Below are 19,945 nucleotides of genomic sequence, written 5' to 3' on the forward strand. Positions count from 1 at the left end.
ACTACCGACTCGAACTTGAGTGAAGGGATGTATTAGTTCAGTGGCTGAAACCAATTATGTGCTCCTTAACAGCCTGCACTTGAATGCTATTGGCTCATGCTATAGTTAGTCTTACAGGCATGAAAAGCCACCAAAGCAGTCTCACACTTGGCCCAGTCAGGGCCAATCAAAATGTGTGACAGGCATGGTTCCGTGGGCCATAGTTTGGAGACCCCTGCACTACAACAATGACTTGTATTCCCTTTCACGCAAATAATGAGTAAATCACGTTACTATACTTACATTACTGTACTTGCATTACTATACTTGCATTTTTCCAAAAATATGTTTATGTGGCTCGTTGTGCATTCTCGTGGCACAATCCTAGAGGCACTACAACAACAATGACTTTTATTCCCTTTTACACAAATAATGATCAGCTTTTCGGTTCAGATACACTTACTTTTTTCACTGTATCACCATTCCTCACACAATGCTATCCGATGGCATCAAAACGCTTTTACTATAGTGCATGATTTGTAAGGCAATACAGTTTTACATTTGCATTTGCGTTTTTCTTGTTACATTTGATTTTTATATTACTATCGGTTAGGTTTAGGTTTAGGGACTGGAGGTAGGAATTTTGATTTCAAACTTGATTGAGAATTAACCAAAAAAAAAAAAAAAACTAAATCTGTTTGGAAGAATAATTAACTCGCTTTTAGCACCAGATATTTCCCTGCGGAATTTCTGCAATACATGTTATGAACCACGTAATATAATTTTGTAAAAATGTTGCCAGTCACTTAATTGTCATGAGATCATACATTATTTACATACAAAAACAATATAAACTGTGGTTGGTCACCTTACATGTCAGTGAGATAGTGCTTAAGTGTCTAAGTAGGCAGTTCCTGGCCAGAATAAGCAGCATTGTGAACCAGACTTTATGGCCATAGTCAAAAATCTGGCTACACCTGACTATTGTTAAATTTTCCTCCATTGTTCATCCTGTCTGTCTTTGCATGTACATCAGTACATATCCTGTCACTTCACTGAATCAGACACAAAACTGATGGTCTCTGACATTAGCCATCACTGTATCCAGTAGCCAAGCAACATTGACGCCTTTAACCAAAACACAGGCATGGAGCCATAAGAAACCAATATTCTGAGTCACTGACTGATCAAAAGTCATTTGCACAGGACTCTGATCATGCTTGGGAGGGTGAGCAGAACAAAAGCCAAGGCCACTGCCAGATTGGTAATTAGTGTTTAGTAGGTGGGCTATAGTTGTAATTCATCCACAGCCAAAGGTGCCATGTTTCCAACAGGCATTGCCACATGAACACCAGCTGGTGCCGTGGAGCAACTAAAGCCAGCCAGCAGCCAATAGGGCAGATGCACACGATGACCTGCAAAGGTTGCTGGGATTTGTGACACAGATTTACAGTACAAAGACAGCTGGGTAAATGGTTGGCAGGGACTGAGGAAAGGAAAAATTTGAAGACGAGTATAACAAAATTGCACAGAAGAAGACAACAGGAACAGATGGATCAGTATTAGGAGGTAGTAAAATGTCACCACATACCAGTACCAGACTCTCTTACGCACCAATCAAAACGGAGCATTCTAATGCTAACCTCTTACAATTAGTTCCTGTAAAGCCACATGAAACGGCTTTTGGCATGCATTTAACTTCCATAATAAGAATCTCCAATGGAAACAAAATATTCACCAGGAAATTATGTAGGATGGGCCTTATTTTATTCATCAAGATTTGGTTATACTTGATTGGTGTGAAACATGTTATGTTATGGTGCACAATATATCAGCGGCTAATATATAATTAAATTATTATTATTGGGCCAATAGTGGAATTGCTGCCGATATTTTTGTTTTGGGGCTAGTTTTAATCAGCATTCTTTGTTTTAAGTAATGATACACTATATGGCCAAAAGTTTGTGGACACCATATGTGCTTGATGAACATTTGATTTCAAAACCTTAGGCATCAATTCCCCCCTTTGCTGTAATAACAGCTTCCACTCTTTCGGGATGGCTTTCCACTATACTATATGTAGTAATATGGCTGCAGGGATTTGCTCTCATTCAGACACGAGGCTATCAGTGAGGTCAGGAACTGATGTTGGTCGATGGGGCCTGACTATCCCCAAACAGTTGCCACAAATTTGGCAGCACACAAAGCCCAAGCAATTACATAAAGAAACATTAAGATTTTTCTTTACTGGATTTAATGGAGTAACCAAATTCGTTAATTAGAAGGGGGTGTCCACAAACTTTTGGCCATATAGTGAATGCCATTTCCCAAACAATAAGTGGCATAAATATTACACAGTGTATACAGAAATTTGTGTTTGCATTCTGCTTGTGTTGTGTGTTTTGTTGTTTAATTTGCATTACATGCTCTTAATTTATTCTTTCATTTTGGCTAAATTCATTACATCCATATGTACTAGGGATGTGTGAGACTAGTCGACTATGGAATTACTAGTCAGTTAATATTTCCCCCCATTAAGCTATTCAAAATTTTTACACATTTAATTTAGCTTTATATTTTTACAGAGACTGCGCTTAAATTACTGTCATATTAATGTTACACATTTTAAATATAATTAATAATACAAATATTTGTATTGGATTTCTGGAGCAGATACAAAGTTTCAGTTCACCTCAGGCTGCACGTGATTCCTCCCTCTCTCACTCACGTCGCACACACTCCTTGCAGGAAAATGTCCTCTCGCTAGACAAGCAAACTCAGCAAAGTAGTATGAAATCATTTCGGTGGTGGTGCAGGAAGCGGATTTCTGAAATGTTGGGTAACAAGTCGCTACGGATGTTTTCACATTTGAGTCTTCTTTAAATCGGTGCGTGCTTGTATGTTATTATTCCGCTGTGCAGGCTTTTTCAAGCGCAGGACAGTCGCCTCAGGTGAGTCAAGTCCCGTCTTTCACCGGACCATGTTGACGTGTTAATTTTGCTCATCCAAAAATATATGCTTTTTTAGGCTATGTATGCCATTTCTTTTTTTTTATCTGCTGATTAAGAAGGCTATTTTCAACAAGGTGCCGACTGCATAATGCGTTAAACTATCTTTTATTCTATGTGAACATCATGTTTAAAATACATTAGGTTTATTGTAGGCTAAATCACAGGCCTATTTCTTCTATCCTATAGCTATTTTTTTTTTTTTTTACATCGTAACTGTTATTGGTTAACGTTCTTTACCTAACAGCTGTCATATTAGATCAATGGCTAATGCACGACTGCATGTTGTGAAATACATTCAACTTTTCAGCGCATTTTGTTTTCTCTCATAGATTTGGCATACCTGTTAATTATTTTCAACAATGTCCTGTTTTAACAGCTTATTAGAGTTGCTCTATTGGTCCAATTCAATTGTTTTCAATAAATATGCCTGCATTCGCTAACGTCGATTCAGTGAATGTTCGATATTTAATGTACAATGATCATACATCACAGATAAATGCCCTTTTTCAATGGAATTTAGCGTTGGGTTTGGAATAGATTAAGTATTTTAAATAGGTCAGATAAACACGTTTATTTTTACTGTTTTATGAAGGTTGGTTTTCAGACTAGTCGACTAGTCAACTCAAAAAATTTCGTTTAAACATCAGTAAAATTAGTCTTTCTGCACATCCCTAATATGTATATCCTCATTATTGTCTATTTAACTTGCTGATCCTTCAGGATTACCATAAATAATCGATTTAATTTTAATAAATGGATACAAAGCAACATTTATTTCACATTCAAATCAGCATGCATTTGTAATATTTCTGCCAAACCTTAAATAGCAGCAGTTAAGAGTTGGTCATATTGTGAAGTCCAAATTCCACGTTTTTTTAAATTATTTTTTTATTTATAACAGTTTTTATACAAACATAAAACTGATCAAAGTCTCACAAAATGTATACAAAAAGTATGCTATACATAAAATAAACACAAAAAAAAAAAAAACACCCAAACAAATATATACCTTAAATAAAGCCATACTTAATCAAACTTAATCAAAACATAAAAAATGGAGTGAAGGAATAAAAGAGTGAAGTTATCCATATTGCATAAGTGCCCAAGCAAATTTCAACTCTTAAAAAGATACCTAAGGAAGGGGCCCCAGATTTTAACACATTTTTTAGAAGCATCGACCTTAGAAAAACGAATCCTTTCGAGCTTGAGGGCAGCAACCATTTCAGCCAGCCATTTATGAAAACTTGGTGTTAAAGTGGACTTCCATTCCATCAAGATCACCCTTTTAGCCACCACCATACCAAACATAAGACATAATTGCTGAGAATGTGTCAAAGCTAATATACGGACAGAACAGGTGTTGCATTAATAGAGCAGGTATGAATTCGCTTCAGTCCTTCTTCCCAAATCTCGTTTGAGATATTAATTCCAGAATCATTTTCCCATGCTACTTTGAGGTGATCTGAAGACACTGCAAAATGAGAAACAAACAAAGAAACAAACCGTGTCTCCAAATGTTTGACCATAGGAGGTTGACCCAAAAGATCATACATATAATGATCCTGAGGCAAATCCTGAAACTCAGTAAAATAATGTTTTATGTAGTGGCGCACCTGTAGATATCGGAAAAATTGTGATTGGGAAAGATCAAAGGTTTTATATAAGTGTTCGAAAGTGGCAAATGTTCCATTTACATAAAAGTCCTTAACTGTGGTCAGTCCTTTGCCTCTCCACAGTGAAAATACCTTATCCGACTGACCAGGCAAAAAATTATGATTATCACAAACAGGCATGAGCACTGAAGGACGCGTAATATTCAACGCGGTCTTCAACTGATTCAAAATTCTAATGGAATTGAGCACAACAAAAATTTTACATTGTGACATCCTTAAAGATACAGGGTTGGAAAAAAGAAAAGCAGCTAGGGAGCTACCAACAACTGACTGAGCCTCCAAGTACAGCCACTTGGGATGCATGTCTGTCAAGTTATCGGCAGCTTGATAGCTAATCCGCCAGAACATCATAGCTTTAGATGAATGAAATGTTTGTTCTAAAGATGGAAGTATGGATTCTATCTCAGACAGATGCCTACGCTTCTCCTTCCTCAGCGAAGATTCATATGCAATAATATGACCACTTAATACTACTTTACAGGTTTCCCACAGACAAGAATCTGAAACATCCCCCCATGTCGTTGGTCTCCAAAAATTGGCTTAAACACTCAGACATATAAGATTGAAACTGTATATCCATTAATAATTGAGGATTGAAATGCCAACAATACTGCGCCCTTGGTAGCAAAATTTTCAGACCCATAGAAATAGGGCTATGATCAGAAATGAGAATATTATTATATTTGTACTGAGTCACCCCCTGAATTAGTTTGGAGTCAATAATAAAGTAATCAATACGTGTATAGGATTTATGAACATGGGGAAAAAAGAATAATAACGAGCAGTCGGGTTAAGTAATCTCCATATATCCACATGATTCATAGATTTGATCAAATTATTTAAAACACCTACAGACTGAATAGGAGGAGGAACTTGAAATAATGAGGATCCAAATAGCAATTAAAGTCTCCGGCAATAATCAAATTAGTCGAGTTAGTATCTGGAATAAGCCCAAATAATTTCCTAAAAAAAAACCAGGATCATCTATATTTGGCCCATACACGTTAAGACATGTAATCGGGAAATTATTAATGAATCCGGATACAATAATATATCTTCCCACAGGGACAGACACCATAGAGTGCATTCGAAAAGGAATTTATTTCCTAAAAAGTATAGCCACACCTCTAGCTTTAGAGGAAAAAGTGGCTTGATAAACTTGCGAGATCCAATTTGCTCTAAGCCGCATCTGTTCGCTGGGTCTAATATGGGTTTCCTGAAGAAAAATAATGTCAGCCAACAACGACTTTAAATGTGCAAACACTTTTCCCCTCTTAATCGGGTGCCCCATTCCTCTTACATTCCAACTAACAAATGTAATATTCACTCCGGCATCGTTATTACTATTAGTAATAGTGCCACTCATACAACATCTTCAAAAACATAGCAAACACAAAATCAATAATAATCGTAGCAAGAATAAACAATATCTAGTGCAACAAAAAACATAAAAAAGAACTCACGAACTCCTCACAGCTGCCCCAGGAACCGAAGCAGCAAATATTCCCCATCGTCTCTGAGACAACCAAATTCTAAGTTTTAAACAACATCTATTTTGTTGTTTAGTAGTTTTTAATTAATAAGCCAGCAACTTGGGGGGCCTGGGTAGCTCAGCGAGTAAAGACGCTGACTACCACCCCTGGAGTTGTGAGTTCGAATCCAGGGCATGCTGAGTGACTCCAGCCAGGTCTCCTAAGCAACCAATTCAAATTGGCCCATTTGCTAGGGAGGGTAGAGTCACATGGGTTAACCTCCTCGTGGTCGCTATAATGTGGTTCTCGCTCTAGGTGAGGCACGTGATGAATTGTGCGTGGATGCCGCGGAAAACAGCATGAAGCCTCCACACGCGCTATGTCTCCGCGGTACGCGCTCAACAAGCTACGTGATAAGATGCGCGGATTAACGGTCTCCGACGCGGAGGCAACTGAGATTCGTCCTCTACACCACCACGAGGACTTAGAGCGCATTGTGAATTGGGCATTCCAAATTGGGGAGAAAACAGGAGAAAAATAAGCCAGCAACTCAAGTTTACGCTGTTAAATCGTAAAAAGTAAAATGATCAGTTATTGGTATCAGTATGGGCTACAATGAGCTGTGAATTACTGTATCACCCCAGAAAGTCCATGTCAGTGCATCCCTAATGTTATCACGTTATTGGTTAATATTCTTCCCCACCCACACAGCCTTCATTATATCATCAAAAAAAAATATTATTTTTATTTTTTTATTTTATTTGAAGTAGAGATATTTATTGCAATTTGTCAACAGATTACAATGAACTTTATTTTTTTTTACTTTGGAATCACTGTAAATTCATTGAATTGCACACAGTAATACCATGAATATTTATTAGAAGTTATGTGTGTATTTGTTTTTGTTTTTTTGTTTTTTTCAATTACTTCCCAAGTTAAATCTATTATATCCATTTTATGTAGATAACAGATATTACCTTTTCCATAGTTATTTTCCTGTTTTAGCAGAGTCCATCTGTATCACCTGGGAAATAAGTCTGTATGACTTCAAAATTACCTGAGTATTTTTAACGAGTACTAGAATGAGAACAGCTATAGTGGGTGATAAAATAAGCTTTATGTTCTCCACGGCAAGATGGCACTACATTAAAAATGAGAGAGCTCTCACCTTTATCTTGCATAAGCGGAATGAGAATGGCTCTGCCACTCCCTACCGCAAAGTCACAGGCAGAAATAGCTGACTTGGGCTGAATTAATTTACTGCGCTATTGCGCCATTGCTCATGATGGCAGAAGGTGGCCACTCTGTGATAGTCACCCTGTCTTGCGCAAGCTCTTGATTAGATTACTTTTGCCTGTCCCGAGAGTGGCACGGGACACTCTGAATATAAGCTTTTTGACTGGCCCATTATCAGCTTGAGGAATGTTCTAATTCTCGTCAGCTAATTCCAACTCCTGTGACGGCTCGCCTCTCTGGAAATGAATTTGGCCTTTTTCACCGGTTTTGGCCACTGACTAAGCAGCCCCTCTCTCTCTCTCTCTCAGATACACACACACATACACACACACACAAAATACATCAGGAGCACATACAAACAAACACCCCATTCCTTTTAATTTTGTTCTTTTAATGTCATTAGTGAGATGTACAGTATGTCATGATAATCACATTGTGTTATGGCTTGGGGGCTATTTAGTGTTTTTTGGTTTATTTTATGTGTCTTCATGTTGTGCTTTTATTTGATGTTTGGTGTCCATCTTGCGGTCTTGTCTTTGTTCAGATCCCACCCTTTTGTTTCCTGAGCTAAAATTACTTCTTTCCTGTTAATAAAGGATTTTCTTTAGCCATGCAGGTATATGGTACAGCCTTCATTTTGTATATACTACATCTGGGAATGTGGGCATTGTCCTTTTTGTTTTTGGACCTATGACATGCTAATAACAACACAAAAATAATTTACTCAGTGTTGTTGAACAAGTAGAATTTAACCAAGAGTAAAAACTTTCTTGGGATCTACAGCACATACTCTTTAAAAAGGCTGCCCAGCTTATGGTTCACCTCCTTTTTTTATTCAATGTTTTTAATCTAACGGCTCCTCAGCTCCCAAAGCTTATGGGACAGCAAAGTTTCATGCCTTCAAACAAATTATGTTTCAAATTATATCTCTATATTTTTTCAGCCTACTGAGAATATTCTACATTCAATATATCTTGTAGAGCTGGGCGATAGGACGATGTTATAGGATACTGACGATGTCTTACAAAGATCCCGATGCCGACTGTGACACTCATTGACAGACGATGATCGACAATATCGGGAAATGGCATAATCATGTATCTGGCAAGTCGCCCAATATATTGAACCGTAGCCCATGGTGTGAAACTAGCACCCGCCACCCGCAAAATGCGACCAACAGAATCCAGTTCGCAAGCTCCTTGTCCAAATCTATTACATGCGTGGGTAATTTTGCTCATCTACCCGCAACAGGCGGGCGACCTGTAAGATGTCTCAGAGTGACACATGACAAGAAATGCTGTTAGTTACAAAGACATGTGCTTGAAGAAACACACTTTATTATATTTTCAAGAACAGACAAAAGAAAGACCGTCAGTGCTTGTGTCTGATTCGCTGTTTGTTCAGGGGCGTGCAGCACGAGACTGTCTTGTGGAGCACGCATGTCGGCATGCAGTGCAAGCCTGTCTCATGGAACAAGCTCATGTTTCATTCATCTGAAAACTGTTTGCAAGAATAATGTCTGCAAATTTTCTCCGATCATCTCAGGAGGTGCTGTGAGTTTAGTTCGCTTTATTTCCATGCCATTAGCATGCATTGTGAACGCAACTCTGCAGGTTCAGTAATAGATATCTTTGTATTAAAGAAACAAAGACAAAAGTGATTAAATCATAAAGTAATACAAGACAGGTTCACATTGAACCTAAAATTGAGTTCTATTGTATTTTCTTTAGGCAGCATTAACTGTATTACCAAAACACAATACAAACACAAATTTGATATCTGAACATAATAATAATATCTGAACACAGATTTGGCAGCATTATTTTGGGAACACAAGGGAATTTATTAGGCTTATTTATTATGATTATTATTGTCTTTACATTTATGATTGTCTTTAGTTCTTAATCTGTAGGCTATTAGTAATTTTCCACCTGGTGTCATTGACGGATGCTTGCGTGATGACAAATGGGGCCGTTGGAGACGGTAAATGTTTGGATTTGGGGAGGTGGTTAAATAACATTATTTGATCACATTGTTTGTATTACTTTTTTTGTTTAGTTTAAAGTGCAATTTGAATTTAGAAATGTCTTTTGTTTATGTTTTTCATGTTTCAATAAATGAAAAACATTTTTAAAACAAAATCGATAAAGCAAAAAAATTAACCGAATTTGTAGTGGTTACTAATAATTGGAATTGTGCGAATGCTTGAACATGCAGTACTTTTCTTTAACAATGCATGTGAACTGCTCTAGAAGCACTAAATCATGAGCCGAGTGCATACACAACACATATATTCACGATATTGCTTAATTGTCAGCAAAATCATCACAATTATATGGTGAATATTCGATATATCGCCCAGCCCTAGTTAATTTTTTTTTTTCAGTCTATTATTTACATTTTATTTTCAGTGTCTCATGCCATTTTTGTAAGACATTCCCATTGTGCTCCGTTTAGTGGTTTTTAACACTGGAAAACACCCTGTATGAATGACCCCTTACAGAGGAGAGTTTGCAGCATATTTGAGTGTCAACATATTGGTCCACTTCACTCTGCACACAACTTGTTAAAAGTTCACAGATTCCAACATGAATCCAAGAAAACAGCCAAACATTTCTCTCATTATTAATGGCCACACTCCTTTTCACACATACCCTCTTTGTCATCGTGTCGTATGATTGCGTCCTGGATGACTTCTGAGAGTGTAAAGCTAATCCTTTGTTTTTTGCGGTGGCTGGACCGAGGCTTGGCGAAGCTCTGCTTCTGTGACATCCGTTCCCGCTCATAGTAGACCCGCAACTGCTCGCAGCGCATGCGTCTGACCAGCCTCTGACGCTGGCCCAACGGCAGAGACTCAAGCAGACACTGGTCTATCTCCATGTTCTGCCTGAACACATTACATAGCTGAAAACAACCTAGAAACAGAGACAGGAGAGGATGAGGAGAGGGTTTGAGGTAGGTGGGAGTAAGAAGGGAAGGGAACAGCAGGTACATGAGGAGAGAGTGAAAGAAAGTAAGGATAGAGGGAAAGAAAGAGGGAAGAAGGAATAAATTCAGTTAATCACAGACATGGCTTGGTGCATTCAGTATTTTTTCATCATTAAAAAGTTTTACTTCTAAAGAAACTAATAATAAATTTGAAACAAATGTATAAAAATCACATGCACACATCAGTCATATCGGTAACCTTATCAAAGCTGTTTAAATCTACACAAAGAGGGTCACCTCATGGGGGCTGCCATGTTAGAAGCACATGAACAGCCAAATTATTGCCCTGCGATTGGACACTTTCACTCATGGAGTGAATTAATCATGGGTAACTTTGTTGAAATGGTGAATTTCTACAGTGGCATTGGTGACTGAAAACTTTTGCATAATTTGGAAATCCACTCTTCGGGCAGCTATGTTCTATGTAGGCAATAGGCATTCAAGTACAGCTCCTATCCACTTTGAATAACAAATGACAACAATGGTCATGAAATCATGCTAAAAATGTATTTATCAGGCTGGTTCAGCTAATGCATACTGTATGTCAAATGCCTCTATCAAAAGGCAACTGGCTCTTTTAACTGAAAGTCCAAACTTTAAAACATCTTTTTTCATAGCACATGGGGTTATGGAAAATATCACCCCAAAAAACATTCATGCAAAGCCTACTTGCAAAAATCACCTGAAACAGTTGGCAATCTGGGGGCAACATGTGTTCCTCAAGCTGATAACATGTGAAATTATTTTCATCATACTACATTTGAAATGCACTATTATGCAGATTATACAGTATAGACTGTATATGAAACGGGCTGTAGAAATTGTCTGTTTTCACACTAAGACCAGGTCAAGACTGATGCTTGACTAGAAAAGTCTGTATATTTCTCAAAGCTCAGTCCATTCAAATCTAATCTGGCACACTGTGCAGAGTAGCATGTCTGTTTAACCTTGAGAGAGTGCCAAGACTCTCCCTACACATGCCGACAGAGAGACTCAGTTATCATGACTCTGCATTTCTCCTGCACTAGCATGGCACAAAGCTAACTCACTCCCTTAACACATACTGTACAGCAGAGCAGTGCTGACCAAAAGCTCTGGGATTTGCAGAGGGCCATAAATATTAATAAAGGTGAAAACTGCACCCATTGAGATAAATATACTGTAGGTTATTATAGGACATGTATAACAATTTCTAAAAAGAATTTCCAACATAACTTCTAATTAAATCATTAAATTACTGCGTAAATGACAGAAATTTGGAATAAAAAAACAAAGCTGAATGGACTATTAGGCTAAGCTGAGTCCACCATTAACTCAGAAACACACAAATACAGGTATTCATGTGCATATGCACACACTAAACAAACATGACCACCAGTGAATCATGTATAGGACAATCACAGAACAAACTGCCAATAGCAATGGTCTAGTGGTGTGATGATATATACTGTGCCATGGTAGAAATTAGTCAATCGTTATAAGTAGACAGGACTTTTAAGATCATTTACACATGAGAGAGACAAAGACACATGTACAAAATACAAAAATACAGAGCGGGAAGTGTCCCAAACAAGTCAAACAAGGAAGAACTTGTTATTAAAGGCGGTTGCTACACACCACTTTCTTTTAGTTGTGTATGGTTGGTGAGATATAATAAACACTATATATAAACTCAGCAAAAAAAGAAACGTCCCTTTTTCAGGACACTGTATTTTAAAGATAATTCTGTAAAAATCCAAATAACTTTACAGATTTTCAAACAATGTTTTCCATGCTTGTTCAATGAACCATAAACAATTAATGAACATGCACCTGTGGAACGGTCATTAAGACACTAACATCTTACTGACGGTAGGCAATTAAGGTCACCGTTATAAAAACTTAGGACACTAAAGAGACCTTTGTACTGACTCTGAAAAACACCAAAAGAAAGATGCCCAGTGTCCCTGCTCATCTGCGTGAATGTGCCTTAGGCGTGCTGCATGGAGGCATGAGGACTGCAGATGTGGCCAGGGCAATAAATTGCAATGTCCGTACAGTGAGACACCTAAGACAGTGCTACAGGGAGACAGGATGGACAGCTGATTGTCCTGGCAGTGGCAGACCATGTTTAACAACACCTGCACAGGATCGGTACATCCGAAAATCACACCTGCGGGACAGGTACAGGATGGCAACAACAACTGCCCGAGTTACACCAGCAATGCACGATCACTCCATCAGTGCTCAGACTGTCCACAATAGGCTGAGAGAGGCTGGACTGAGGGCTTGTAGGCCTGTTGTAAGGCAGGTCCTTACCAGACATCATCGGCAAGAACCCTTTTAAGTAGCTGAAGAAGTTCTGAACATTTTTATCAAATTGTAATAGTAATTTTTCACGTTATTGGCTATGCATTGTGATCAGCTGAATGCCACTTTGGTGAATAAAAGTACCAAGTTCTTTCCATAAGAACAAAATCTGTACATTATTCCAAACTTTTGGCCACCAATGTATATTATATATATATATATATATATATATACACACACATTTTCTAATACCATGATTAAAGATTTTGGTTCACTCCATTACAATTGATACATGCTCCATGAATCCTTTATTCATGCATTAAAGTAAGAGCTTTAAAGTTTGTGTGGATTAGAAAGAGTTTGTTTGACCTTGCTGATGTGGCCACTTCTATCAAGCCAATCACGGAACATCAATCCCCTTCCCTAAGGCTGTTTTAGAAGCAGTTAGAAGGACAACTTCACTCTCTCTCTCAGACAGGCCTGTGTGCAAAGCTGTAATTACTCAGATATTTCAGGTCACCAGGAGCCCTTCAGCCAGGGAAATAAAAGTTTCAAAAGTATACAAATTAAAGAGGGAGCTCTTTTTTGCCCTCTATTGCTCTTTTACACACACACACACACACACACACACACACACACACAAAAACACGCACTCTGTCTTTAAGTGCTGTCTCTCACCAAGATTAATTTGGCACCCGTTAAACTGAGAGCCAAAAACCCCACTGACAATGCTGCTTTTTCCCCAGTGTCACACTGATTACTCATATTCTATTCTATTCATGGAACAAAATTTGAAGGAGACAAAAAGATTCTGTTCCATTCTAATTTATTTTATTCATGGAACTGAAATTATAAAATATATTCCAAAATGTTTCTATTTTATTAATGGAACTAAAAGGATAAAATATATTCCAAATGGATATTATTCTATTTTGTTCTATTGTATTAATTTAACAATCTAATGAAGACAGAAATTAGAAATTCTATTTTTTTCAACAAAATCTTAAGACAACTGATTCTATTTTATTCATAACACAGTCATGTCTAGGCATGTCATAATTAGTAAATAGTGGTCTGATAATGGTCGATCTAAGCAAAAAAAAAAAAAAAAAGAAAAAAAAAAACATTTAGTTAACAAAGATTATTGTGCACTCCACATTCCAATCACATTTTACTGTCCAAATAAGGGAATTTTAAGTGAATATGCCTTGAGCACGCATGCTTGTGTGTCTAATTTTTTCTGTGTTATTGCATGTGAGCACTCAAAATGAACTCTATCAAATGCCCACCACGAACCGTACTCAGAACCAGACTGATATCACTAAGAAATTGGAAACAGTAGGTTGAATTTTCTTTAGCTAAAATCGGTCTGTGATTACCAAAATTCTAAACACTGCCCCAGTGGCCAAATCAGTAAGTGTTGTAGTGGCGTGGACTGTTCAGCATTGACTCGACTCAATGGTTTGTTCAGTGTCATGAGGTTTTAACCTTTCTGAATGGGCACAACCCAAAATTCTTCTGACCAGTCAGAAATTAACTTGACCATGGGGCGTAAACAGCTTTTTCCTGCCTGAAGTTAATTAGCATATCATTCTCTTGTTACATGTTTTTCCTTAGTTTCCTGATCTGACTAAATGTATTTCAGTCCTAAACTTTGATAGCAACAATACAATGCAAGTTACCCAACATCAGCATTCTGGAAATTATCTATGGATTTCATATATACCAAACATGAGGGTAATAATAATAATTGGCATGGTAATAACATTCATGATAAGCGATAAAAAGAGTAATAAGTATAAATCATATGTTTAAAGCAAGGATAACATTACAAGAGGTAGTCTGACAATATCTAAGGTAGATATACATATGAGAAAGACAAGAACAATGTTACTTCCATGTGTTTTAGAGGGTAAAATGTTAATAAACCCAGTCTTGGAATTTCATAGCTTCAGATCTCGCTCTCGACTGTAACTTTGAGAGGGAGGGGGACCTCTTCCTCCTTTGTTCCTAGACTGAGAGCTTCCTAATAGGATACCAGTTTAAAAGTTATAATGGTTACTCCATTAACTTAGAGCATGGTGATTCTTGATTATCCATTATTGTAGATGACATAGTCAGGTTAAGCCAGGTGTATAAAATTAGCTTGTACCTATGGTCCAACATGCATAGAGAGTCAAAAGTTCAGTGCTGTGTGGAAAAGTTCAAAAGATCATACTGAGTCTGCCCTATGTCACTGTCCTGTGGGATGCAGGCCTCCTTGACCAATGGCCCTTTTGTTTTAAATCATGCTGTTTTGCTGTCTCCTGACCAACCATTTGGCACTCATTTATTATCTCAAATCAAAAACCTGCAAGGGGAATGCGCTCTTTCTCACAGTTCGTTTGTTCGGTGATGGGTCACAAGATGCAGCTGGGAGAGAGTTTCAGCACCAAATGTATAGATTCACAGTTTTATGGCCTGGAAAGGCCCTAAGGTTATTCCTCCAGATGTTTCTTGCTTATTGCTTTGTACATCCTTTGGAATGTTTCATTTACTGGTGCACTTAAAGTCCTACAAAGGACAGACACTATTATATCTTCTTCTCTCATCCAACATATCAATGACACATTCAAAGCTCCCCCCCAGTGGACTCAATTGTAACTGCATGACTTGGTGAGAGATTCAGAGGGAAAACAATGTAATTCGGAGCAGATCACGGCAGACAAATGCAGAAAGGAAAATGAATTTACAGTATGCGAGTAGTGTTCTTAATACTCGAGTAGCTGGTGCGGAACGAGTACTCAATTACTCGTGCATATCCCTATCTGATACACGCACTGTCTATGGAGCTTCGCACCAAACTCCCGTGAAAATATAAAAAAGGAATTTGATAATAAATGCAAACCGCTCCACTTTCATTTAAATTAACGAAAGTGTAATGGCAAAGTTTCTTGGTAACTGCAGTGTTGACATGCTGCGACAAAGAGAAGGTGTCTCCTTACTCTATTTCTTTGGAGATGAGGAAACAGTATAAATTTATGATTCAACAGAATCATAAAGGTCTTCCTTCATGAGAAATAAGGGCTTGTGGGTTTAATCGGACAGCTTTAAAATGACGAATTTAGAACAGATGTATTTTACTATTGCTTAATATAAGCTTAATATAATATAAGCTTAATATAATATAATATAATATAATATAATATAATATAATAATAGTGTGCTTTATGTAGCCTAGTTATAATGAGAAGCTAAACACTAAAGCGTGACGAAACTGTGATAACACAAAACATTTGCGCATCATGATCAGCTGATATCACAGCGCAGATCAATTCAGCAGGCACTTAACTTTCAGTGAATCACGAGTAAACACATCCGCTTTGGGTCTGTCAAGCTGCGCCGTTGAGCAGATGAGTCAACATGTTCATGTTATATGTGTTGCTTTTTGAACAAGATACACTACTAATGCTTGAAATGTTCAATGCAGCACACACATTCTTTTAGACACAACGACGGTGTCTCCCAAAACTACATTATTAAGGCAAAAGTGCAAAGTTCAGCAAACATAACCATATTATTTGTTCAAAAGTCTGAGTCTGATTTAAAATATAAAAGAAACATAGAAATAAAATAATTTTCAATCAAACTGTTATAATATAATTTGTAATGAAAAATTAATTACATGAAATTTATATTTGTGGGTTGGGTGCAGGGGTCATCGACACAATGATTAACAAGGACCATTAAAATGGCATTACATGTAGATCCCTGTTTTAATTATTTGGAAATATTCTGATATTACAAATATAATTTTTATGCCATTTATGAGTTTTTAAATACATAAAAGTAAACATATTCAGTATCCCTATTTTATAATATGATTCCAAGTTAAATAATATAGCTGCAAGCAGCGATGACGGGCCCAAGCACCATGGGTCCATTTCCACCCAGTGGCTTTCGGAAAACATTGCAAGGTGGACACGTGCATTTGGCATTTGACATTATTCTAAACAATTTTGAAGCAAGGGTAAATATAAGAGGACTATTTTAAAGACTGTTGTAAGAGCCAGACTTGTTGCCAGGTGGTGGCGCTATGACCGTGACCCAAAATAGTCACATCCATGTGATTAGCCCTCAAGACTAAACATACATCTCAATTTTGATCTAAATCACACATTGCACACAGAAGATATGAAACACTTCCTGTTTCCCATTTTTCAACATTAATGCCTTGCCATGGCAACACCGTTGGATATATAAAAAATATGTTTTTTAATTTAACATCTTTAATGTCTTGGCACAATATTGTATAAATGTGGTGACAGTCATGAATTCCCTAGGAGGAGTATTTAAATGTTCTGAGACTGAAATATTCAAAAATCCCAAATGGCAGATTTACTGTTAGGCAGACCTATAATTATGAAAGTTGTCCGGCTTGACAAGAACTACATATGTACCAATTTTGGTGACTGTAGGTGAAAATGGGGGTGCTACAGAGGCCGTCTTACATGCCCATTTTAAAGGGGGAGCTCCAGAGCACTATTTTACATCAGCAGTGTCTTGACATTATTCTAAAGAATTTTAAAGCAATTCATGTAAACATAAGAGGGCTATTATTTCCTGCTGCCAGTTGGTGGTGCTAAGACCGTGACCCATAATAGTCACATCCATGTGATCAGCTCCCATTACCAAACATACAACTGAATTTTCACCATAATTACACAATGCACACAGAAGATATAAGGCACTTCCTTTTTCACAATTTTCGCCATACATTTATTGCTTCACCATGGTGACACCGTTCAAATTATAAAAAAAATGAGCATCTACAATGTCTTGGCATGCGGGCTTCTGGTTATGAGGCATGCACAGTAGCCACGTGTTCAGCCTGCTCCCACTGTTGCACTTTTATTTTCCTTTTTAAACTTCACCATTTTTGACTTAAGTTGTTTGCAATAGTTAACTAGTTTTAACTGTACGTACCACCCTGCAATGTTCAAGGCAAAAGGAAAATACTCAGAAAAAGATAGGGAATATCCGTCAATGGCTAGCATAACCATGGTCGACATTAGCCTGTTACTGGACGAATACAGAGCGGCCCTTTCGGCTGATTTCAAATCCTCATTCGAGTCTCTGACTTCCAAGCTGGACAGCATTCATTCAACCGTTACTGACCAAGGGCAGCGTATCGATGCTCTGGAGGCTAATGCTACTTTAGCCGACCAATGGCTTCAGCAACTCGAGGGTGCCTGCTCCGCTTTGCAGAGAGATAACGGCTACTTAAGCTCAAAGTAATGGATTTGGAGGGACACAGCAGACGCCAAAACATTCGGATCATTGGCTTACCTGAATCGATTGAGGATCCCCATCCATCAGTGTTTTTCTGACCTGCTCTACAAGGGCCACAAGATCCGGTTGTTCTATGACTACAGCCCTGACGTGTTAAAGCAGTGCACCGAGTACAGAGGTCCCATGGCCCAGCTATATAAGCATGAGTACAGGCCGGCCCTCCTCTACCCAGCCAGGCTGCGCTTCACTCTGCCTAAGAGGAACAAGACATGGCTCCTGTTCACTTCAAAGGCTGTCAAGTTTGTCCAGGACTTAAACACGAACCCAAACGCAAGCTAACAGATACACTTTTACTGATGTTGTGGTGCCGTTGATGGCGCTATGGCGATGCGGACATTGATTACTGATTTAAACCCTCTGGGGTTGGCGGACGCGCCGGCTGGATTTTTTACGCATAACGGCGGAAACAACTTAAAATACTCCATCATTTTGGGCATACAGATAAGTGTAAGACATCATTAGAAACTATAAAGGGTCTACTTTTATTTGTGTACACTCACAATAACAACAAAACCTTGTGCTTTTGTAAAATAAAGACAATAAACAGGGTGCACTTTCAGCCGTCTCTGTCTCCACGAGCATCGTTCTGAAACACGTCACAAAAATGAAGTGAAACTCCGTGAATACTTATCACACAAACATGAAACATATGTCTAAATAAAGCTTAAAATGTCTACTTTTAAATAAAACAATTCAAATTTAAAACAAATATTATCCTGCAATTTAATCTGTATGAAACAAAGCCATGTACAGTTTCTCCTGGCTCAGCTCATTATCGCTAATAAGATCACACCCACCAGCAGAGCTCATACGGTAATGTGCTGAGGCAATCAAAGCAAACGGTAAACGCCCCCACAACAATGCCTTAAAAAACATCAAGTTCATCATCAGATTCATTCACTTTCCTGTGCGTTTGGAAGATGGCACGCTACACAGGTGAGGAAGCTCTACAGATGGTACTGGATAGTGACAAAGTGTTCACATTTTCCTCAGAAGAAGAGCCGGACTCCGACGAGGAATGTTTACATTTTGAAGAGCGACTTGATCCAGCCGAGGATACAATTTCAGTTGAGTAAGTCATTTAGTTTTACTTACATTAGTTGACATGCTATTTTATATAAACATGTACGTATTTTACTAGCTGGACTATTTCCAGACTTGCCAGCCAGGATTCAGAAATATGTCCCAATAGGCAAGTTTTAGTTACATTTAAATGTTGTTTTGGCTAAAGCAGGTATTTAAATCGTATGCTGTTTGATATAAATATGATTTGTAATATGATATAAAAATAATATGAATGTTTAGATTATATTTTAACTAGTGTTTATGCTGCCTCATTATCATCAACGAAGCTTGTGCTTGCAAATATCTGTTCGGGTGTAAAATGTGCTGTAAATATGCCCATATTAGAAAATCAGCATATTAGAATGATTTCTGAAGGATCATGCGACACTGAAGACTGCAGTAATGATGCTGAAAATGCAGATTTAATCACAGGAATAAACTGCATTTGACAATATATTCAAATAGAAAACAGTTATTTTAAATTGTAAAAATATTTCACAATATCGCTGTTTTTGCTGTATTTTGGATCAAATAAATGCAACCTTGGTGAGCAGAAGAGACTTCTTTTAAAAACATTAAAAAATCATACAGATCTAAAACTTTTAAACGGTAGTGTAGATCTAAAGTTTTTAAGTAAAGTCTTTATGTAAAGAAAATGTATAGTCAGATAATACATTCAATCATTAAGTCTCCTCACATTCATTCCCTCTCAGGGGAGGGGTCTTTGTCTCCTCAGGTGTGAATCACATCAATATTCATGATCATCCACGCCTCCTGGCACTAAAAGTGTCTTACAAAAGTTAAATGACTATATTGTTGTGTATGAATGATTGATCAGGATGGTTTCACATAATTTCTGTAGCATAAACTCTAGGCTACAAGATCCAGTTCTCAAAAGTCT

General features: G+C 37.7%; 1 protein-coding gene across 1 annotated transcript in view; it reads right to left on the minus strand.

The window, feature by feature from the left end:
- The window catches only part of LOC127448609 (unconventional myosin-XVI-like), a 311,203-nt gene that overhangs the window by 265,386 nt on the left and 25,872 nt on the right, over positions 1 to 19,945 (minus strand). The window contains exon 2 of the mRNA XM_051711276.1: positions 10,026 to 10,286. Coding sequence (XP_051567236.1) covers positions 10,026 to 10,286 — 261 coding nt within the window. The remainder of the gene's footprint in view (positions 1 to 10,025; positions 10,287 to 19,945) is intronic.

The sequence above is a fragment of the Myxocyprinus asiaticus genome, chromosome 11 (assembly GCF_019703515.2).
Source record: "Myxocyprinus asiaticus isolate MX2 ecotype Aquarium Trade chromosome 11, UBuf_Myxa_2, whole genome shotgun sequence".
NCBI lineage: Eukaryota > Metazoa > Chordata > Actinopteri > Cypriniformes > Catostomidae > Myxocyprinus > Myxocyprinus asiaticus.